This window comes from Crocuta crocuta, unplaced genomic scaffold (genome assembly GCF_008692635.1).
Source record: "Crocuta crocuta isolate KB4526 unplaced genomic scaffold, BGI_CrCroc_1.0 scaffold290, whole genome shotgun sequence".
Classification (NCBI taxonomy): domain Eukaryota; kingdom Metazoa; phylum Chordata; class Mammalia; order Carnivora; family Hyaenidae; genus Crocuta; species Crocuta crocuta.
The window spans coordinates 2,624,634-2,648,067 of NW_027527429.1; the positions used below are offsets into that span (position 1 = coordinate 2,624,634).

The following is a 23,434-nucleotide window of genomic DNA, read 5'->3' on the forward strand; positions in this document are numbered from 1 at the left end:
GCCGCCCATCCGCCCCCTCCTCGGCCTGGGGTCTTACCCCGGGCTCCCTCGGGTCTCCTGGGTAACCCCTGTCCCCGCGGGCTGGCGGAGGGGGAGGGGGGTCCTGGCCACCGCAGTCGCTGCTTACCGGACAGGGCGCCTCTCTCTCTCTCCGACTCCCGAGTGCAGAGCGCGAGCAGCTGCAGGCGGAAGCGAGCGAGCGCTTCGCGGCCGGCTACATCCAGTGCATGCACGAGGTGCACACGTTTGTGTCCACGTGCCAGGCCATCGACACCACCGTCGCCGCGGAACTCCTCAACCACCTGCTCGAGTCCATGCCTCTGCGCGAGGGGAGCAGCTTCCGGGATCTGCTGGGGGACGCCCTGGCCGGGTCTCCGGGAGCCCCTGGGCGAAGCGGCTGGCCCACGGGAGGGGTCCAGGGGTCCCCTCTGCCCAGTCCCCCGGGCCCCGGGGACGACCTGTGCTCCGACCTGGAGGAGGCCCCCGAGGCTGAACTGACCCGAGCGCCTGCTGAAGGGCCAGACTTGGTGCCAGCAGCCCTGGGCAGCCTGACCGCTGCTCGCATAGCCCAGAGCGTCTGGAGGCCTTGGTGACTAACGCCAGCCCAGCCGGAGGTTTGCAAGGGTGGGTGTGGCCTTCCCTTGCTCTGTTCCCTCCTCCCGGGGACAGATGTGGTGCCGGCGGGGCCTGATTGTCTCCCAGATCTGCCTGACGTCTTCCTCCAGTGACTGTGTGGCAGGGCAGTCCAGGAAGACCAGCCCATTCGGGCCCCTGGCCCTATTTCTTAAGCGCGTATCTTTTGTGGGACCCCCACCCCCAGGCCCGGGTCGGGTGGCCGGCGGGAGCTGCGGGCGGGAGGAAGACTCCTAACAGAGCCATCAGGGTTCTCCAGGACTGCAGGCCGCCCAGCCTTCCCAGGTACAGTGTGCATCCGGGGGCAGGGGTGCTGAAACCCTCCTGGGTGCTGGGCACTAGTGCTGGGGACAGAGGGAGACCTCGGACCGTGGTGGCCCTGGCCTGAGCAGAAGCTTGAACTCGCCACTCCCTCCAGGACACAGGGGAGGCAGGTGCACTGGGCAGCACTGCCTGTCACCTGCCAGACAGAAGCCGAGCCTCCCTGAAAGTCTTGCATTTAGCACACTGGGGGGGGGGGGGGGTGTATTAGGGTTACCAACACATGTTCCAGTTTTGTCAAATAAAGGATTTTGGAGAGTTAGTTACCCTTCAGAAGTATGACTGACTGATGTCTAATGTGTAAAAACTAAGGAAGGGCGTTTTTCTTGTATCTAACGTTGGTGAACTTTTCTAAAACCTCCCACCCTTTGCCAGCCAAGCGAGGAGTAGAATGGTGGTGGAGATTGCCCCCCCCCCCGGGTGGCACGTCTCACAACGGATGGTGCTTCCAACCCCCCAGGGACTGTGTGCAGCCTGGAGATGGACACCACTGGCATGGGGCTTGTCTCCAGAGTAACAGCACCAGGGAGAGAGCCTGTCCCAGGACCATTGTCTGGTATACAAGCTTCTAGGAATAAAACAAATTCCTACTTCCTAGCCATGTGGTTTGGAAGTTTCTTTCAAAGATCTGTTTTAGGATCCATGATGCAGACATCAGTCTACCTGTTAGGTTGTCTCTCTTCCTGACCGAATAGGGAGCTTCCTTCCCCCAGAGCCAGGGAGGTCGGGGACATGGAGACCCTCTCGGTTCATGGCTTGAAGTCAAAGCACCGTGGCTCTAGGCAGCTTGGACTGAAGATCAGACTGGGCCCAAGAGGTCAGAAGCCTTGAAAGGAGAGTGATGGGGGCGCCTGGGTGGCTTAGTCGGTTAAGCGTCCGACTTTCGCTTAGGTCATGATCTCGCGGTTCATGGGTTCGAGCCCCGCGTCGGGCTCTGTGCTGACTGCCAGCTCAGAGCCTGGAGCCTGTTTCAGTCTGTGACTCCCTCTCTCTCTGACCCTCCCCTGCTCACGCTGTCTCTCTCTCTCTCTCCTAGAAATAAATAAAAATAAAAAGAAAGGAGAGTGATGGGGAACAGGGACAGTGCCCTCCTGGGCTGGGGCAGGGCCTGCAGAAAGCACATGGTCAGCTGACACCCGGTCACTCTACAGGTAGCCCAACTCGGTCACCTCCTGCTCAGGACCCCAAAGCAGCTTGGGTTGCCAGTGCCCAGACCAGGCCTGAAGTGTGACAACTCAGGGTTGTCACCTGGGTCTCCTCTCTGGTTGTGCACCTTTGCTTCGAGAACATCTTTCCCAACAGTCCTTTTACAGAGGCCCCCCAGCAGGTCCTGGCCACCGGGGGGGGGGGGGGTTCACACTGGCTCCCCTGTGGTTCAATCTCAGATCTCAGCCACTAGTCTGTATAACCAGATGCACCTTATTTTTAGCGACTGGGGATCAGCCAGTGGGATGGGAAGGCAGGCCCACAGGAGAGGGCTCAAGGCATGGGAACGATATTCCTGGGCTTATTTTAGCTGCCCAGACAGACCGATGTAGGATGTGTCCACAGGGACAGAGACGGAGAGCAGGTCCCCCTGCAAGGCCTCTGTGGCATGTGGCTTCCAGCAGCACACAGGCCCCTGTGATAAGCTCTGATGCCACGGGGGGAGAGGGGATCTGCCAGGGACTGCTTTGAAACGTTAACTCCTTCCTCTCACGTGCACACTTGTCACATTCTCCCAGACACCCTGGAAGAGGGCCAAAGGGCCCCCAGGACTCAGGATGCAAGGTGCAGCAGGCTGACCTGGCCGGAAAGGTGTCGCTGGAGCCAGGGCCCTCCTCAGGCCTGAAGCCACTAACCCAGGGCTCTGGCCCTCCCACCTATGTATGGGGCAGCTTCTCTGTATGCCTCAGAAAAACAAAACAAAACTTTAAAATAAAGAAAGAAAAAGGAACAGCTTCTTCTCAGACAGGTAAGTGGTCCCTAGAGCAGTGACCACGGGCGGCCTCCGTGGGGCGAGAGCTGTCCCCGCCCCTTCGCGGGCGGTGCAGCCCGGACCACCAGCGTCCTGCCCGCTTTCCTCGGGAAGCTCTATTTCCAAGTTTCCCACTCGGCCAGACAACTATCTCATGCCCCCTCCTTTCCCTGAAACCCCCCAGGCTCCCTCCCTGGCCCTGTTCTTGGCTGAGATTTGCTTCCCTCCCACATCAAGCCCCTGGCCCACTGTAGTGGTCTTCTGTGGCTGCCACGAATCGCCACACACTTGGTGGCTTCAAACATTGATTGATTATCTCGCATTTCTGTAAGTTAGAAGTCCGACACGGGCTTCACTGGGCCGAAGAAGAGGCCAGTGATTTCAGAGCAGCTACATCCCCTCTGGAGGCACAGGGTGGATCCGGTTCCTTTTCCTGCTTCAGAGGCCGCCCACATTCTTCGGCTGGCAGCCCCTTTCCTCCAGCTTCCGGGCCACTAACAGTGCACCTGTGGGGCTCTTCCTTCACGGTCACATCTTCCGACCTTCGTGGCTCCCTCTTCCTTCTACTTTTGAGCCACCTCATGATGCTCTCTGGGCCCACGTGGGTAATCCAGGACACCCTCCCTGGCTCAGGGTCTTCAGTCCTTCATCAGATTTGCAACACCTCTTTTGCCATGGAAGGCGGCACATGGACATGGCAATGACGACGTGGACATATTTAGGGAACCATCATTCTGCCCAGGTAGTCTACCTTCCATCATGGCACGGTGTGGTGCCAGCCTTCCACACAGCCATGGATTCGCTCCCCTCCGACCTCTCAGGAACTCTGCTGCGTCACCCATCTCTCCTCCCTCTGCATCATCCTACAAAGCTGTAATCTCTCCATCTGGAGAAAGGAGATACCGTCTCCCCGGACCTGCCATCCCGTTAGGCTCGGCCTCCTTTTTCTGCTCTAAAGCGACGTTCCTTAAAAGCACCGTTTTCACTAGCGGTCTCCACTTCCGCACCTCACTCCCCTTCGCTCCTCTCCAGTCTGGCCAGCGTTCCCCTCGCCTCCAGGGAAGCTGCCCCCCGGCCCCCGTGAGAGCCGGCCAAGACCCCCCGTGAGCGCCGTGTTTCCAAAGCCAGCGGGCCTGTCTCAAGTTTCAGCGCACTTGACCTTCCAGTGCAGCGTCCTCAAGGGCTATCACCTCCCCCCTCGGGACACTCTCTCCGCCTCAGAAACACGCACACTCCGTCCCTCGGGGTTGTCCCTGGCAGTCCGCAGTCTCCTTTGCTGACTGACCTCCGAATGAGGACCTGTGCGGTCCGGACTGGGCCCTTCCCTCTCACCCTGCCCTGCAACCCCACCTGGTCCATGTGGTTTGCTCCCCCGTGTGCCCCGATCCGAAGCCCATCTCTATCCTTGTCCGCTCTTCCAGCCTCAGATCTACCCAACACCTGCACTCGGACGTCTGACGGGCTCCACCCACGGCGGCCAGAGCGCAGCCGGCTCTCAGCCCGCAGGGCGCCTGGCCCTTCATGGCATCCCGTTAACAGAAGATAATCTATACGGGTCACACTCTCGTCTCCTGTGGCCTCACCTGCACTCAATCAAGTGCACGAGCCCTCCTCCTAACTCCAGTCTCCCATCGCCACCTTTCCACCCGCAGAGGGCTGCCACCCCCGTCTCCTCTTTAACCTGGGCTTGCNCCCCGCAGCTGCCTCCGCGGACCCTCCCTCCCGCCGCTCCGCTCGGCCCTGGCGAGCAGCCGGAGACTGGGGGTGCGGGGAAAGCGGATTTGGGAATGAGAGAGCGGAGCTCCAGGGGCCCTCGGCCTGAGCTCCGGCGGCACCCAGCTCCCCGAGGCGCCGCAGGGACTGGGAGGCTGTCCGGAGACTTCGGGAGACTTTCTGCGCTGGGCGGGGCCGAGGCCTGGGCCACGTCCCGCCCCGCCCGAGGCGAACCGCGAAGCCTCCTGGGAGTTGTAGTTCTTGTCCTTCCATTTCCTCTTCCGCGAGGCCGCTGCAGGCCGAGCCGGGACCGCTACTCCCAGAGGCCTCCGGGCCCGGAGGCCACGCCCCCTGCCGTCGAGCGTCGGGAGCGCGGTGCCGGCCAGGATCCTAGTGTCTTCGGGCAAGTGGCGGCGTGCCGGCCGCGGCTGCGCTGCCGTGCCTGCAGCAGTCCTGGCACCGGGAAGCCCAGACCTTACCAGGTTCTTAATGTCTGTCCTTGGGTTTAGATGGGTCTAGAAGAAGGAATGGGGTTTTTAACTGGTGACCAAGAGGCCTAGTATGTTGTCGTGGGCGCACCCAGGCATCCTACCCCGGCTAGACCTGCGCTGCCGAGTCGGGGCCTTGCTGCTCCGCCCTCAGCAGATGACGCTTGGGGTGCTGTCCCCGCCCCCGCGCCAGGTCCTGCCCCGCTTCAGCCTCCGAAGATCCGCCGTGTGCCCAGCCAAGTCGGTGACCGTTCAGGGGACCCTGTCACCCCCACGGCCGAGCTAGCTCCCCAACCTTAAGCTCCTGCCTTCTGCCTCAGCCCCCCTGGAGTGGAACGTGTTGCGCCTCGCTGGGACCCAGTCACTGCCCCAGTTTCCTTCACAGCCCATTTTCTTGAAAATAACTTCTGTTTTCCTTTTCTTCATTTCCTCGCCTGCTTGCTTGTCACAGAACGTCACTCTTGCCCACATTTCCCATCACTGTACCGGAAGCTTCTGGAACTCTCCAAGGAAGTCCTTACTGCAAAGTCAACTCTTTAGTTTTCTTCTTGCCTAAATATTGAAGCATTTCACATTGTCAGTAACCTCATGCTTTTTATTTCTTGGCAAAAATATGTTTTTTTAACGTTTATTTATTTTTGAGAGACAGAGCATGAGGAGAGGAGGGGCAGAGAGAGGGAGACACAGAATCTGAAGCAGCTCCAGGCTCGGAGCTGTCAGCCCAGAGCCCAACGCGGGGTTCAAACTCACAAACCATGAGATCATGACCTGAGCCAAAGTCAGACACTTAACCGACTGGGCCACCGCCACACCTCCCCCTCATGCTTTTTAAAACCCCGTGCGCGGTCTAGTGTTCTTGCTTCCTCTTCAGCCATTCCTTCTCAGATCCTAGTTAGGGCTGTCAGCCCCCCTTTAAGTATGGCCGGGTCCTGTGTTTCCTTCTGTAGCCCCCTTGTCTCTAAATTACAATCGTGTGGTCCCCATGGCTTTCCCTCCTGTGTCGCTGACTCCACGCATGACTTCTGGCCCAGCTGGGCTCTCTGAAGGTGTCGTGGAGTTTATCCAGATGCCCCTGGCTGCTGCTGCCTCTCTGATACCCCACAGGTTATAAAGACTCAGCAAATGCAACCTGAACTCGGCTCCCACCTGTGCCTCCTGTCGTGTTCTGGATCCCTGAGCACAACAGGGCCCTCCCCACCGCCCAGGGCAGACCCCTGACCAGGAGACACCTCCTTGTCCTTCAGCCCCCCACCCCTCACCCCATGCAAGTGACATCCAGGAGCCACCAACCTCCCCTGGTAATAGCGTTAGTGAATGAATGAGTGAATGCCGCGGCATCTTCCTCGTCCCCTCTGTCCCTGCCGCCTGGAGAAGGGGGGTGGTCCCACCCAGTCTTACCTCCTGAACCTCAGTCCTTCAAAGCCTGACACTGCAGATTAGCCAAATGTGGGAGGCCCATGAGTCCCAGGGGTCTCAGATGTCACAGTGACCCTCTGGGGAAGGGTCACTCTTCTCCATTTTACAGATGAGGAAACTGAGGCTCAGATGGCTTAAGTACCTGTTCCTAAACTAGAGATTTATTTTAAAAGCAACACACATGCCCGGGAAACAGCCAGCATTACAGAAGGGCTGCCATGGGAAGTCCCGGCCTTCCTTGTCTCTTCCCACCCCGTACCTTCATCCCTCTCTCCAGGAGTCTCCACACTTAACAATTCCCTGGGTGACCGTTCTGATCCCCTGCATGCATCTGCAAGCATAGATACCTGGGAAAAATGTCTTTCTTTTTCTGCAAGTGAGACCATTCTGTATGTATTATTCTGCAACTTTTTTAACTCAACAGTAGAATCGTCCATTCAGCGCTGGGAACCGTGCCCCTGCTGCGTGCCAAGCACTGTCCTCGGCACCAGGGACACAGTGGTGAGGAGGGAATGCCCCTCCCTCACGGGGTCCCCTGCCGCAGCACGTTGCAGGGTGCAGAGCCTCCTCTCGCGCACATTGACCTCACCAAAGGTGTAGAGAGGGTTTTAGAGGCTTTTCCAAGACCAGTACTCAGCAGACATCCTGGGTACTTTGCAATAAACCATATGCTTCTAGAATTAAAGTGGCTGGGCAAATGGTACGTCGTGGGAAATGTGTAAATATTGTCAGATCATTGCCCTGAAAAACTATTATACTCCCATCTTCAGCAGAGGAGGGGTGTTTGCGACAGTGTCTTTATTTTATTTTTTTTAATGTTTATTCTTGAAAGAGAGACAGAGCACGAGCAGGGGAGGGGCAGAGAGGGAGACACAGAGTCCGAAACAGGCTCCAGGCTCTGAGCCATCAGCACAGAGCCCAACGCAGGGCTCGAATCCACAAACCCCAAGATCATGACCTAGCCGAAGTTGGATGCTTGACCGACTGATGCTTGTAGTTTTGTAATGAACCCCAGATGGTCACAATGGGGTCAAGGTCTTGCTGAACTTGGTTTGTATATAATCTTATGTAGGATTCTTTTTATAGACCTTATTTTTGGAGCAGTTTTAGGCTTATAACAAAACTGAGCAGAAGACAGAGATTTCCCTCGTACCCCTGTACCCGCACACACACAACTTAACCCCTCATCAGCACCCCCACCTGAGTGGTCCATTTGTTGCAGCCGATGAACCTACCGTCTTCTCCCAAAGTCCATAGTTGACACTGGGGTTCACTCTAGGTGCTGTGCATTCTCTGGACAGATGTCTGGCACGCGTTCACCACAGAGTATGATACAGAGAGTGTCACTGCCCTAAAATTCCTGCCCTCCACCTGTTCATCTCTCCCTCCCCCCAGCGTCTCACAGTCACGATCTTTCCACTATCTGCATAGTTTTTCCTTTTCCACAGTGTTTTGTAGGATTTTTTTTTTTTTTTTTGCATCAAAATTCCTAAGGGGTATTGCTGTATAGTTTTTTGTATGTGCTGTCTTCTCATTTGGGTGTCTGTGTTAAGCCACCCCTAGGAAAAGATTGGGAGTCTTGCTCTTTTTTTTCTTATGATTTTATTTTTAAGTAATCTCTACACCCAACATGGGGTTTGAACCCACAACCCTGAGATCAAGAGTCGCAGGCTCCACTGACTGAGCCAGCCAGGCGCCTCAAGTCTTGCTTTTATTCCTGTGTGTTCTGGAATAGTTTAAATAGCATTGGGATAATACAGTCCTTAAGTTCTGAAAGTGTACCCCTTGAAGTCACCTAGAGAGTTTTGTGCACTGGCAAGAGGTGCAGTGATTTAAAATAATTTTTTTAGAAAAATTTTTTACAGTTTATTTTTGAAAGCTAAACAGCATGAGCGGGGGAGGGGCAGTGAGAGAGAGAGAGAGAGAGAGAGAGAATCTCAAGCAGGATCGGAATTGCCAGCGCAGAGCAGACTCGGGGCTCGAACTCACGAAACCGTGAGATCATGACCTGAGCTGAAACCAAGAGTCAGATGCTTAACCGACGGAGCCACCCAGGTGCCCCAAGAGGTGCACTAATTTAAAAAGTTTTCTATCAGGGCACCTGGGTGGCCCCGTCAGTTAGGCATCTGACTCTTCATCTCAGCTCAGGTCATGACCTCTCAGTTCAGAAGATGGGGCCCCGCATGTGCTCTGCGCTGGCACCTCCGGGCCTGCTTGGGATTCTGGCTCTCTCTCTGCCCCCCCACACTTGTGCTCACACGTGCGCACTCTGTCTCTCTGTCTCAAAAGAAATCAACATTAAAAGTTGTAAAAAATTCAAAGCGATTGTGTGCATCGCTCCCTGTAAGCCTTTCCAAGGCATCTGATTAATTTTCACTCCCATTTCCTGAGTGACATGGGTCATCTTTTCTCCAGCTTATGAGTTCTTTGTGTTTTCCTCAGAGCCAGGTTGGCACCCCACCTCCACCTCCAGAATCCCCTGAAGGTACGGCCTTGGGGGTGCAGGGCAGGAAAGAAACCTGAGAAGGACGCACAGGGCCCTGGCGTCTGCATGTGCCCACGTCGGCACTCAGACAAGACTTGAATCACAGATGGACCCAAGTCTTTTTTTTTTTAATTTTTAATTTTTATTTATTTTTGAAGGACAGAGAGACTGAGCATGAGCAGGGGAGGGGCAGAGTGAGGGAGAGACACAGAATCCAAAGCAGGCTCCAGGCTCTGAGCTGTCAGCACAGGGCCCGGCGCAGGGCTCGAACCCACAGACCATGAGATCATGACCTGAGCTGAAATCAGACACTCAACCGACTGAGCCCCACTGATAAGGCCTGATGCTGCGCAGGAGCTAAGCCAGGGATAGAAGCCACCGTCAGCAGCAAGCCGCCCAGGCTTCCGTATTTGCTTCATGAGGCCACTGTTCCGTGCAGCACAAGGGCACTGGGGCGCGGGCACCTTCGGCTGTTCTGTAGTCTGTGCGAGTAATAAAGCGAATCTAGAAAGGGTTTGCGGCTTCCTTAGTAGCTCGTTCGGCCTGCCTGTGATTGACGGAATGGAAGGAAAATGAGGGAAAGGGAGATGGAGGGGAGGGCAGGCCCCACTCCATTTGGGGAGCGTACCCCGTCCCCGATCTCCCCTTGCCCCGGGGCCAAACTCTCTTTTCTGCCCCTTCTCTCCTCCAAGGCTTGATCCAGACCCTGGAGGTTTCCCCACTTCTCAGGTTGTGGCATCCAGATCTGCCCCAGCACTTCCACCTGGAGAGACACGGGTCCGACCGAGCTCTCAGATGAAGCAGCAAATTCTAGAGAACTAGAGCTGCCCGCAGCCTTCGTTATGGAAATCTGCAGGGCTACTGTTGACATCTTCCTAGACTTTTGTCACATCTGGGCAGCTATCCATTAATCTATTTTATTCTTTTTTTTTTAATGTTTTTTTTTTTATTTATTTCTAGGAGAGAGAGAGAGAGACAGCGTGAGCAGGGGAGGGTCAGAGAGAGAGGGAGTCACAGACTGAAACAGGCTCCAGGCTCTGAGCTGGCAGTCAGCACAGAGCCCGACGCGGGGCTCGAACCCACGAACCGGGAGATCATGACCTAAGCGAAAGTCGGACGCTTAACCGACTAAGCCACCCAGGTGCCCTAATCTATTTTATTCTTGATGTCTTCAGAGGAAATTCCCCTCCAACATTAACTAGCACTCATCACTCACAGTCTTTTCCCGCTGATGCAAAACTTACAATGAAGTGCGTTGCTTGTAAGTGAACATCGGCTGAGTTTTGACAAATCTGTACACTTCTGTGACTCAAACCCTTACCGAGATACTGAGCCTCCCCATCACCCCAGAAAGTTCCCTCATGCTCCTCAGACAGTCCCCACCCCTGCTCAGAGGCAGCCACTCAGTACCCTGCCTAGCAACACTGGAGCACAAAGGAAAAGGAAAAATCAAATTCATGCTTAATTTTTTGCAGAACAATAAAGTAGGTGAAAAACCACTGAAAAATTTTAAAGTAGCTATATCAAAATTCAGGATATTTTTTAAGTTTAAACATATAATTTAGACAAAGCCAATGGATGATTTTACTTAACCACCTTTAATGGAAACTAACAATATTTCCAAAGTTTACTACTTATTTTCAGTTGGAGAGAATTACCAGATTAATTTCTTTTTATTATTATTATTTTTTTAATATCTATGTATTTTGAGAGACAGCATAAGCAGGGGAGGGGCAGAGAGAGAGGGAGACATAGAATCGAATCAGGCTCCAGGCTCCGAGCTGTCAGCACAGAGTCCGACACGGGGCTTGAGCTCATGAACTGTGAGATCATGACCTGAGCTTAAGTTGGATGCTTAACTGGCTGAGCCCCCCAGGCGCCCCTGGGTTAATTTCTTTTGAACAGTGATGATCTTAAATTTTTCATTGTCATTAACTGCAGCTTACTGAGATGCCTTATAGAACGCCACCGTGGCGGGCAGAGTGAACAGCCTTCCTGAGCCCACTTCCAGAGTGGATAGGATTGCACTCAGCAAACTTGTGACCCGTTCTAGAAGCTGCAAACCCGGTGATGATTTATATCACCAAGTACTGATAACGTATACTGCTTAAGACTATTTCAGAGGAAACTCGTACAGTCTATAGGATTTACATCGAATAGTTAAGAGTCACGTAAGTGGCTGCTTTGTGGACATGGAATGTATGCACAGAAAATAAGCTTTCTGCAGTTAAAAATTCAAACTCAAGACATTCCAGTGCTTCATGTCTCCATTTCCAGTGTGAGGTGAGAGTATCCGAAAGCCCCTTAATTTCCACTCAATGGGCAGTTTTCTCATGATTGGCACTGCCGTCCAGCAATTCATTTTCAATTTCCATAGTTTTATTTTAAAACTCAGGCCGTATATTCAGATCTTCTGCTAAAATTTTACATTTATACTTGCAAAGTCACTTTTGTGTTGTAAACAAAGAGACAGGCTTCTATTAACATGCAGCTTAAATGACAGTCATGTTTTTATCGTATAACCTTATCACTTTCCCACCAGTTATCGTCCCACACAGATGAGAGCCGTCTGCAGTCTGTTCATACTGTCATGTTTTCAATGTAACATAGTGCAATTTTCACTGCATACCTGTTTCATGTTTATAAATATCTTTGTGAGTGAAGTGACTTGATTGCATTTAATCTTGATCCCCATGGACTAATTTTTTAATTTGTTTTCAACGTTTATTTATTTTTGAGAGAGAAAGAGACAGAAACAAGTGGGGGAGGGGCAGAGAGAGAGGGAGACACAGAATTCGAAGCAGATGCCAGGCTCTGAGCTGTCAGCACAGAGCCCGACGTGGAGCTTGAACCCAGAAACCTCTAGATTATGACCTGAGCTGAAGTCAGACACTTAATTGACTGAGCCACCCAGGTGCCCCTTTGGATGTGTTTTTTAATGTGGATTTTAGAGCAGAGATAAAAGGCAGTACCTGGGGGGCTCAGTGGGTTAAGTGTCTGACTTTGGCTCAGGTCATGATCTTGCTGTTTGTGGGTTCGAGCCCCACATTGGGCTCTGTGATGACAGCTCAGAGCCTGGAGCTGCTTCCGATTCTATCTGCCTCTCTCTGCCCCTCCCCTGCTTGCTCTCTCTCTCTCTCAAAAATAAATACACATTAAAAAAGGGGAGGGGGGCTCCTGGGTGGCTCAGTGGTTAAGTGTCTGACTTCAGCTCAGGCCATGATCTCACGGTCTGTGAGTGCAAGCTCCCTGCCCCGTCGGGCTCTGTGCTGTTCAGTGCCTAGAGCTGCTTCAGATTCTGTGTCTCCCTCCCTCTCTGCCTCTCCCCACTCATGTTCTGTCTCTCTCTCAAAAAGTGAATAAACGTTAAAAAAAAATTTTTTTTTTAAGTACAGAGACAGAAGAGTAACCCATCTGCTCATTTAATTTTTGAACTCACAAAACATGTTTGTGTATATATCCTTTGCACAGTGCTAATGGAGCTCATCAAATCTGAGTTCACACACGGGGCATTTTTGCACATGAAGATTATGAGCTGAGGAAGGCACTAATTTAACATAATCACATTTCAGGGAAAATAAGGGTATATGCATCTTGTGTAACATACCGTATTTGCTCCCTGATCACATCCCGGGTCACAAACATTTTTTTATATCAATCTCTTTGTCCAACCTCTGGTTTCATAAGCCACACCTAAAAAGATTTCTCTCTCATTTCAATAAAGTCAGTACAAGTGATTGTATCATTATGACGTTACTCGTAGTGCAAGCAGCCCTCACGGTCTGACCCTTGTTTCCAGCAAGGGCACAATCGAAAAGTAAGGAAAGGTATTTGCTCCCTTTATTCTTGATAGTAGATCTGACGTGACTGGCTTATATCATTACACATTTGCATTTGACTAGACAAGGTGCATGGACCTCCATTAGTTTCGTGGGATTCCCTAAGAGGCAAGTTATTTTTTGCTCAAAGTGTAACATCAAAAATCCCTCAAGATGTTCTGTCCTGTTTTGTTTCTTTGATTTCATCATCTTCCGCAAAGCTTCATCTATTAAACCATCAATTTGAATATTAAACAACAACAACAACACTTCCATTTTAGAGGTCATCACAGTGAAACACCAACTTTTCAAGGTCACAGATTCTGTTCAAATTTCTCTAATCTTTGAAACCATTTTTTGAGTTGTGAAAATTTGATTGTTATATTACTGCAGAAAGATAAAGGCAATTCTTTGGAATAAATGAGCCAGTCACAATTAATTCACTTGCCATTAGAACATTTAAAAAAAAAAAGTCTTTAGAAAAATCTATGGAATGTTATTTAGCCAAAAAAGGGAAGTTCTGATAGAGGCTACAATGTAAATGAATCTTGAAAACAGTTTGCTAGTGAAATGGGCCAAGCACAAAACAAATCGTGTATGATTCTGATTACACGAGGGACCTTGAACAGGCCAACTTATAGAGACAGAGCAGAATAAGTTCACTAGCGGCAAGAGGAAGAAACAGATAGGGAGATGCTCCTTAATGGGCACAACGTCTCTCTGTCTACTATACCATAGTGACGAGGTTCTGGAAATAGTAACGATTGAACAACATTGTGAATATACCTGATGCCATTGAACTGTGCACTTAAAAGTAGCTAAAATGAGGGTGCCTGGGGGGCTCAGTCGGTTGAGCATCTGACTTTGGCTCAGGTCATGATCTCACGGTTCGTGGGTTCGAGCCCCGTGTCGGGCTCTGTGCTGACAGCTCAGAGCCTGGAGCCTGCTTCAGATTCTGTGTCTCCCTCTCTCTCTGACCTTCCCCTGCTCATGCTGTCTCTCTCTCTCTCTCTCTCAGAAATAAATAAAACATTAAGAAAAAATTTTTAAGTGGCTAAAATGATACATTTTCTGTTGGGTATAATTTACCACAATAAAAAAAGATCAACTAAGGAAAGTATCAACTGAGCTGAACTTGAACATCCCCAAGACCCAGTGATTCCATCCCCAGGCATATGTCGGTGTGGACGGGTGCCAGTGCTCGCCAAAGGACACACGTAGGGTCCTTCCTAGCAGTAGTAGTTGTAAGAGCCTCAGACTGGAAACGACTCACCTGTCATGGACGCCAAAATGTGTAAGTGACACTGCATCGACACGGGGGTTATCACACGGTGAGAAGAAAAGGTCAGGTCCAACCGCTAAGAGTTCACAGGAGCCTCACCAACATGGTGCTGAGTGAGAGAAGCCCGAGTTGCAAGAGCGCCTACTGTGTGATTCCATTTACAGGAGGTTGAAACCCCGGCCAAATCAACCTGTGGCCTAGTGCCAGCCGTGGGGCGCCATGACTGGAAGTGGCTTCTGGGCACCGCGAGCATCCTGTGTTGCGATCGGGGTCCCGGTCAGTGGGCGTATTCACTCTGTGAAAATTCATCAAGCTAGAAACTTATGATTTATGTACTTTCCTATAAGTGTGGATTTCAGTAAAAAAGTTTACTAAAAAAAAAAAAAGCAAAGAAATTGATCGTTACATATAGCAGAAAATTAGCTCCTGGGTGGAAAGAAAGTAATAAAAATACTTTTTATATAAAAAGTGAATTATGGTGACATAGTTTTCAGTGTCTTAAGTGAATAAAGTGTAAAAGTTTCCTAGAACATTTATTCTCCCGGTTAAATGGTCTCAGGAAATGTTTGATCAAATCAGATTTGTGAAAAGTCAAATATATTCATAAATAAGATGCGTATTGCCCACCTCGGTGCCTGAGATGAGTTCCAGAAAAGCCTTTTGAGGAAGTGAACTCTGAGCTGAGTTTGGGGGTCAGAGGGGTGGCCATATCAGGAGCAGGAAAAAGTTGTTCTTTTTTTTTTTCCTATTTATTTATTTTTGATAGAGAGAGAGACAGAGCATGAGCAGGGGAGGGGCAGGTTCCAGGGTTTGAGCTGTCCACACAGACCCTGACGCAGGGCTCGAATCCACAAACCATGAGACCATGACCTGAACCAAAGTCGAACGCTTTTTTTTTATGGTTTTTTTTTAAATTTATTTCTAGGAGAGAGAGAGAGAGAGACAGCATGAGCAGGGGAGGGTCAAAGAGAGAGGGAGACACAGAATCTGAAGCAGCTCCAGGCTCTGAGCTGGCAGTCAGCACAGAGCCCGACGCGGGGCTCAAACCCACGAACCGTGAGATCATGACCTAAGCGAAAGTCGAACGCTTAACCGACTGAGCCACCCAGGCGCCCCAGGAAAAGTTTTTCTAATCAAAGAGAATGTTAAGTAAGGGCCCAGGCTTGAGGTCCAAAGAGCCCCTGCCTCCTGGAGAAAGGGAGGAGCCCAGGGGGCAGGGCCACAGTCAAGGTTTGGGACTCAGGAGGTCAGAGGTACCCATGCCGGTGAGAAAATGGAGGGCTTTTAAACATGGCGGGAAATTTGGGTTTTATTCTATGCAAATGGGAGCAATTGAGAGACTTAAAGCAGGGGAGGGCAAAAGGCCAAGTTTTGTTTTAAAATGATCTCCCTTTCTGGAAAATCCACTGTAGGGGGACAGGAGTCTAAAAGAGAGGAGGCGGTGTGATTTGTCTCAGAAAAATTCAGGCATGCCTCAGAGATCTTGGGGGTTCGCTTCCAGACCACCACAATAAAGCAGCTTATTGCAGCGAAGTGAGTCCAGTGAGCTCACCTGTCTCCCGGCACAGGTGAAAGTTGTGTAGTGTATCGGGTGTGCAATGGCAGTGTGTCTACAGAAATGTACAGACTTTAATTAAAATATATTTTATTGCTAAACAGTGCTAACCGTCATTTGAGTGCTCGGTGAGCCGTAATCTTTTGCTTGAGGAGGATCTTGCCTTGATGTTCGAGGCCACTGCCTGATCAAGGTTGTGGTTGTGACAATTTCCTAAAATAAGTCAACAATGAGGTTAGTTTGGTGCATCACATGACTCTTCCTTTCGTGGACAATTTCCCGGTAGTGAATGATGCTGTTTGATGCCATTTTACCCACAGTAGAACTTCCTGTTGCTGCTTGTTCAACTCAGTGTATGGAATATTCCAAATCCTTTGTGGTCACGTCAGCAGTCTTCACAGCATCGTCACCAGCAGTAGATTCCATCTCGGGAAACCACTTTCTTGGCTCGGCCCTAAGAAGCAACCCCTCATCCGTTCCAGATGTCCCCCAAGATCACAGCCAGGCGTTCAGTCCCGTCTTCGCGTTCCGCTTGTCATTCTGAGTCTCCTGTGTTCCCACCCCGTCTGCAGTGACCTCCCCCACGGAGGACTTGAACCCTCCATATCATCCATGTGGGCTACAATCAGCTTCTTCCAAACTCTTGTGAATGTTGGTATTTTGACCTCTTCCCACGAATCATGAATGTTCTTAACGTATAGAATGATGAGTCCTTTCCAGAAGGTTTCCAGTTTACTTTGCCCAGATCCATCCGAGGGATCACGATGACAGTTGTAGCTTCATGAAATGTATTTCTTAAATAATAAGACTGGAGAGTCAAAACGACCCCATTGATGCACGGACTGCAGAATGGATGCTGTGTTATCAGGTGTGAAAACAACACTCATCTCGTTGTCCTTCTCCATCGGGGCGCTTGGGTGACCCCGTACATTGTCGGTGAGCCGTCATATTTTGAAAGGAGTCTTTTTTTTTTTTTTTTTTTTTTTTTTCAGTTAGTATCNTCTCAACAGTGAGCTTAGAATATCCGGAAAACCATGTTGTAAATGGATGGGCTGTCACCCAGGCTTTGCTGTTCGGTATCCAGAGCACCGGCGGACTATATTTCCCACAATTCTGAAGGGCCCTAGGGTTTTCAGGATGGTGAATGAATACTGGCCCCAACTTCAGGTCCCCAGTCACACTGGTCACTGATAAGAGAGCCTGGCCTCTGAGGCTCTGAGGCATTGCCTTATCCTCGTCAGCTGTGAAAACCCTAGATCACATCTCCTTCTGACATAAGGCTGCTCTGTCTACACTGCAAATCTGTTGTTTAGAGCGGCCGCCTTCACTGCCATCTTGCTGGATCTCCTGGAGAACTTGCCGCCCCTGCATCAGCACTTGCAGCCTCACCTTGCACTTGCACTTCTGTGTTATGGACACGGCCTCTCTCCTGGAGCCTCCGAACCAACCCCTGCTCACTCCAGACTTTTCTCCAGCAGCCACCTGCCCCCCAGGCCGCAATGGAACTGAGGGGCATCAGGGCCTTGGGCTGGATTGGTCTTTGGCTTAAGGGAAAGTTGTGGCTGGTTGTGTCTTCTGTCTGGACCACAAAAACTTCCTTTGTATGGGAAATAAGGCTGTTTTTCTGTCTTATTATCTGTGGGTTTGCCAGAGTGGCCCTTTTAATTTCCCCCAAGAACTCATCTCTTGCATTCACAACCTGGACAACTGTTCATTGCGAGAGGCCCCACTTCTGGCCTCTTTCAGCTTTCCTCACTGAGCTTCCTCATGTCTAGTTGTTTTTTTTAATGTTTATTTATTTATTTTGAGGGGGGCGGGGGAGAGAGAATGAGGGAGGGAGGCGCAGAGCAAGGGGAAGAGAGAATCCCAAATAGGCTCTGCACAGAGCCCAATGCGGGGCTCAATCCCACGACCGTGAGACCATGACCTGGAAGCTGAGATTCAGAATCAGGTGCTTAACCAATTGAGCCCCCAGGTGCCCCAATCATGTCTAGCTTTTGATTAAAGTAGGAGACTCGTGGCCCTTCCTTTCACTTGGACACTTAGATGCCATCACAGGGTGATTCTCGTTGGCCTCACTGCAATATTGTCTCTCGGGGAACAGGGAGGCCCGAGGCCAGGGAGAGACGAGGTATGGCCGGTGGGTGGGGCAGCCAGAACACATGTAGGACATTTATTGATCTAGTGTGCTGACTCATGTGGGCGTGGCTCGCCGTGTCCCCAGTGACATCAGAGATCACTGACCACAAGTCACCATGACAACTATTATAATGAACAAGATTGAAATATTGTGAGAATTACCAAAATGTGACACAGAGACACCAAGTGAGCAAATGCTGTTGGAGAAATGGCACCCATAGACTTGCTTGGCACAGTGTTGCCACAAACCTCCAATTTGTAAAGACTGCCATGCACGATAAACCAAAGCGCAATAAAATGAGGTATGCCTGTGATGGGGCTTGGCCTGGGACCACAGTCGCAGAAATGGGATGTGGAAGAATTGTGGAAGCAGAGCAGGTACGATCCACCTACTGAATTGATGTATGGATAAGGAAGAGGTAGAAAGTGAGGCTGGTGATTAGGTTTTGGCAGGAGCCACTGGCCGGATGGTGATTTGGGAAAGACTGCAGGGAGCGGGTTTGGGGGTGTTGTATGCATTATAAATGGCATAATTTGAGATGCCCATTCAACATCCCAGTGGGGATGCTGAGTAGACGGGTGGGGATATAGGTGTGTAGAGCTCCAAGAGGAGGTCAAGGCCAGAGATATGCACAGGTGTGCCGTCAGAATACAGGTGTATTTAAAGCCAAAGAACGAATACAGATGATTTTGGAAGCGAATAAATTGAAGACGGAAGAAGGTCTCGGAGACCATACCCTGGGGCAGGTCAACATTCAGATAAAGAGAAGCCAACAAACTGAGTCCAAAAAGGGGCATTCAGAGTGGGCTGCGTTTCCCTTCTGGTGTGAAGTGGGTGGGATTACAAGGCTTCCGGGCGTCTTCCTGCCTGGACCAGAGCCGGGTCCATCCTTCGGTGAAATGGCCCCAGACTGCCGACAGAGGGCGCAAGCGGGAGAGCGTGTGCCCATCCAAGGTCTTCTTCGGACACTGACACTTTCCTAATTGTGAAAGTGTCTGTGGCTCTCCCACCGAGTTAAGCTCATCCTTTTGGAGTTTAGGACCCCTTGTCAATGACCCCAAGTTCACTTGGGACCTCGAGTCCTACCCACCACCCAGTTCCTCTCCGTTCCTTACAGAGCTGCCAGTACGGGGCTTATTCATGCCATTGTGCCCTGCCCTCTACCCAAAATGAATCTAAAAATCACACCTGACGTTTTTTCTTTTCTTTTCTTTTCTTTTCTTTTCTTTTCTTTTCTTTTCTTTTCTTTTCTTTTCGAGAGAGAGTGTGTGTGGGTGGGTGGTGGAGAGAAGCAGAGGGAGAGAGAATCTTAAGCAGACTCCATGCTCAGCACACAGCCCCATGCGGGGCTTGATCCCAAGACCAGGCTGGAATCATGACCTGAGCCGAAATCAAGAGTTGGACGCTTAGCTAACTGAGCCGCCCAGGCGCCCCCACGCCTCACGGGAACAGCCCCGGCCAGAAGCTGTCCCCTCCAGGCCCCGTCACGGCCCTTTCACCAGCTCTGTGCGCTCCACGCAGGCACTTGGCGCCCACGCACACACATGTCCCTTGTATTTTGAGGGTTTTCCTCTCCTGCGAGCAGATGCAGGAACTATTCCTGGCCCGCTGTGAACTTCAAGAATTACTAACCCTGTTCCTTCCTGACTGTTCTTCCCACAGCCTTAGGTGGTTATTTTACTCAAGTGCTCATTGGTCCTCACCTGAAGACGCAAGGGGGGCCCTCTGCAGACCTGTCAAACAGGCAATATCACTTTCCACAAAAGGCCGTTAAGAGAGTAGATGAAAATATCAATACGCAAAGCACCTAACTAGTGCCGGGCCCCAAATAGGTGCATAGTGTTCTCAGTTCTCTTCCCCTTCTTCGCAATAGGAATAGTGAAGTCAATGACTTTTGTGAAGCGTGAGAGACTTTTCCTGACACTTATTCAAACTTCCCCAAACCAGGGTTGTTATAAAATCCTTCCCGTCACCCTGGAAGACAGAACAGTTGTTTGTGGGTTTTTTGTTTTTTTTTTTCCATTTCCCAGCCGTCTGTCACTGTGCACAAGTGTGTTTATCAGGCTGTTCAATTATTANCTGGGCCGAAGTCGGACGCCTAACCAACTGAGCCACCCGGGCGCCCCTGGGCTGTTCAATTATTACTGCTGCCCTTGTAAAGGCCCTCACATTTAGCAGCTTGGAACAACCGCTCCATTTTGGTTGTGTTTTGTGGGTCAGGAATCCCGGAAGGGCGGGGCTGGGCACCTGTTTGAGATCCTTGCTGTCAGTGCACTTGGCACTGTCAGCATTGCCCCTGGAAACCTCCTTAGCCAGATTCATCAGTTCATTGGGTACATTTTCTATTTCCCACAATATCGCGGGCAACAAGTGTGCTGAACCTACGTAATGACGTATTCTTTCCTCCACCTTCCTCACGTTTTGTTAAGCCCTCATTTACAGCCTCCAGGCCCATGGAGCGGGGGCTCCCACAGTCTTCTCCAGGCCCTTCTGGTTGCCTGATGACCTGGTCCCTAAGATAGTCCCTTACATTTTGGGTTTTTGCACTTGACCTTTGCCAAAAGGCCGAGAAGTGACGTTTTGGCTCTTTGATGTGTCAGCAATCCATGTCAAATTCCTTTTCCCGGTATTATTGTTGGGTAATCAATTATTCCTAAATTTAGCAGCTTAAAAAACATTTCTTACTTTGCTTGCGATTCTGTGGGCCGGGAGTTCTTGAAGGGCTCTGCCGGCCAGTCCTGGCTTGGGGTCTCTCACAAGGTCACAGTCAGATCCTGGCTGGAGCTGGGGTCATCTGAGGCTTCCTCAGGGACGGATGTCCTCATGACTCACCCGACAAGGCTGCCGGCCAACGCTGGCTAGTGGCTGGGAGCTCAGCCGGCATTGCTGAAGGCAGCGCCCATCTGGGGCTTCTCCGGCACGGAAGCCTCGGAGCAGCTGGGCTCCTTAGCTGACCGACTCCCCAGCAAGTGTCACCAGAGCATCAGGAAGAAGCTGCATGGCCTTTTAGGACCTAGCCTTGGAAGTCATATAATGGCCCACCTTCCATTCTCTACCAGTCAAAGCGGTCACAGTTCACCCAGGGTCACGGGGAGACGACTCCCAGCCTACCTCTTGATGAAGGTGGCTACATTTCAGAAGAGCAGGAGGGATGGGAGATATTGTGGCCGCAAACTTTGGAAAATACCATCTGCCACATGGGCAGCTGATAACGTCTTGGGTCATCAGGTATTTGCTTTCCTGGTCTCTAGACAAAGTTCTTGAAAGCAGAAGTTCTAGGTTTTTTCCAAGAGCAAAATAATCAGCTTGGCTTGGGCAGCCCTGAGCAAGCATCCAGGAGGCGTCACTCTTGGCTCCAACCCTCCTGACATTCCTGAGGTAGGAAGGCTCGTGTCGTGCACTTTGAGCTTCAGGAATGGATGTAGTCTTGCACTCGTTCATTCATCCAACCAATATGCGGGAGCACCTTTTACGTGTCAGCTGCTCGGGGTACAGTTCTGTGTAAGACCAAACACGGCTCCTGACCTCCACCAGCGCACATTCTGATAGGAGATAATGGTTCGTTCATGAAATAATGACATAAATAACTATAAATCTGGAACTCTGACAACAGCTGTAAAGGAGAGGGGCTCGGGGCACTCAGGAAAGGTTTTTCCTCAGGAACTGATGACCCAGCTGAAATCTGAGGAACAAATGGAATTTACCCAGGAGAAGGGGGTCAAGGAGAACCTTCCAAGCCAGAGGACCTGAGAAAATGCCCTGGGACAAGAGAGGGAAATACAAGTACAAGGGATGGAGAGGAGTCCCAAGAGAGAAGCCTGACAGGAGGCTGCGACTCGGTGACACAGGCTTGATGGGGGTGGGGTCAGGGAGTGGATCCAAAAGACATTCAGGAGACGAAGCTGAGAGCACTTGGTGATGGAAGGTGTAGCAGGCATCTATTGCTGCCTAACAAAGTAGCACAAACTCGGCAGCTTGAAACCACGCCCATCTAGTATCCCACAGTCTCCACGGGTCAGGACTCTGGGCACAAGTGAGTCCTCTACACGGCTGCAGTCAGGGGTTGGCCAGGGTTGGGTCTCATCTGAGACTCCACTGGGAAGGATCTGCTTCCAAGCTCAGATAACTGTTGGTAGCATTCATTGCCTTGCACGCTCTTGGATTGGAAGCATTGGTTTCTTGCTGTCCCCTGGAAGCCACCCTCAGTTCCTTACTGCCATCTTCCCCATAATGTGGCTCACAACATGGCAACTTGCTTCTTGAAAGCTGGCAAGGGAGGGAGAGTCCCCAAGCAGGATGGGTGTCACAGACCCGTGTGAAAGAATCACCTCCACATAATCACATACATCCTGACATCTTTGCTGGACTTTATTGGCCAGAGCAAGTCACGGGCCCCAGCCGCACTCAAAGGAAGGAGGCCACACAAGGGTTGAATACTAGGAGATGGAGACCATGGGGGTCACCTCAGAGGCTATCTTCCATTAGGGGGGGTTCTGGTGTAGGACCCCAAGGTGTCAACCATGGAAGGAGAACAGATTGAAGGGGGTAGGGGTGGGGAGTGGAGAAAATGGTTTCAGTCGGGACATGTTGAGCTTGAGTACCTTTGAGACGTCCACGAGATATCACGTGGGTACTTATTTGAACACATGGATCTGGAGCTGGTAGGATATGTACATGAACAAACCATGATCACATAACCAGCAATTCAAGGCAAGTGTGGATGAGATTGCCAAGGGAGGGAGTATGGGATGAGGAGGGGACCCAGGATCAAGTCTTAAAGAATTCCATCCACGAATAGCACTGGGCCTGTGGAGGAGCAGAGGTGGAATAAAGCCAGGAGAGTGATGTGTTTTGCAAGCCAAGAAGAGGCCAATAGTGTTAGTACTGCTGGAGTTCGTGTAAAATGATGACTAGAAAGGTCAGTTGCATTGAGCAATGGAGTGGGAAATCCCTGGAGAGCTTAGCAAGAGCTGTTTTGGTTTTGGGTGGGCTGCCCTGTGCATGAGGGGCAGGGACATGGGAGGTTGTATTATATTCCTGCCTTCAGGGAGGAGCACTTCTCTGTGGCGAGTGAGGAGTGAGCAGTACCACAGGGGTGAAAGCTCGTTGGACCCTTTAAAGTCCTAAAGCCAGACGTCACCAGAAACACACCTGTAGTGGAAGAGGCTGGGTTTCCTACTCATCGCAGGGAGGGAGGGAGACCACCACCCTCGGAAACCTCGGTGGCGGGATGTTGGAAAGTATTTAGTAAACTGGGGTTCGTGGCAGGTAATCTGGGGAAACATTTAAGGATATGGGTTTGCTCTGGATTGGAAAAATGTCAACAAGAGGAGATGCCCTGAGCGGATGCGTTCGTCAATCTTATCTGAGAGGCAGGAAGACTAGACACAGTTAAATTTCTGATCGGTCTAGAATCACTGTATTTGACCAGGCTCGTGGCTTGGCCTATGCTCGCATTTGGTCTGTTCAGACATGACTAGAGGGGCCTCATTTCCCTGCTCTGCCAGAGCCCGATGTCCACGTTTGCTCAGACTGTAGTCGGTAGGGGAACGCCGAGGCCTCGCTGGGTGCGGGCTGGCGATCCCGGGCCAGAGCCCCAGCCTCCCGGGGGCGCCGCCTTTCTCGC

At 51.2% G+C, this 23,434-nt stretch overlaps 2 protein-coding genes across 2 annotated transcripts in view; both read left to right on the forward strand.

Annotated features, from left to right (window-relative positions):
• Window positions 1–1,159, forward strand: part of HES6 (hes family bHLH transcription factor 6) — a 2,173-nt gene extending 1,014 nt beyond the window's left edge. Inside the window, exon 3 of the mRNA XM_077758349.1 lies at window positions 169–1,159. Within this exon, the coding sequence (XP_077614475.1) occupies window positions 169–593 (425 nt within the window). The 3' untranslated portion in view covers window positions 594–1,159. The remainder of the gene's footprint in view (window positions 1–168) is intronic.
• A 527-nt stretch (window positions 1,160–1,686) lies between these two features.
• The window catches only part of ILKAP (ILK associated serine/threonine phosphatase), a 42,633-nt gene continuing 20,885 nt past the window's right edge, over window positions 1,687–23,434 (forward strand). The window contains exons 1-4 of the mRNA XM_077758354.1: window positions 1,687–1,771; window positions 3,944–4,014; window positions 4,612–5,106; window positions 5,267–5,356. Coding sequence (XP_077614480.1) covers window positions 1,687–1,771; window positions 3,944–4,014; window positions 4,612–5,106; window positions 5,267–5,356 — 741 coding nt within the window. The remainder of the gene's footprint in view (window positions 1,772–3,943; window positions 4,015–4,611; window positions 5,107–5,266; window positions 5,357–23,434) is intronic.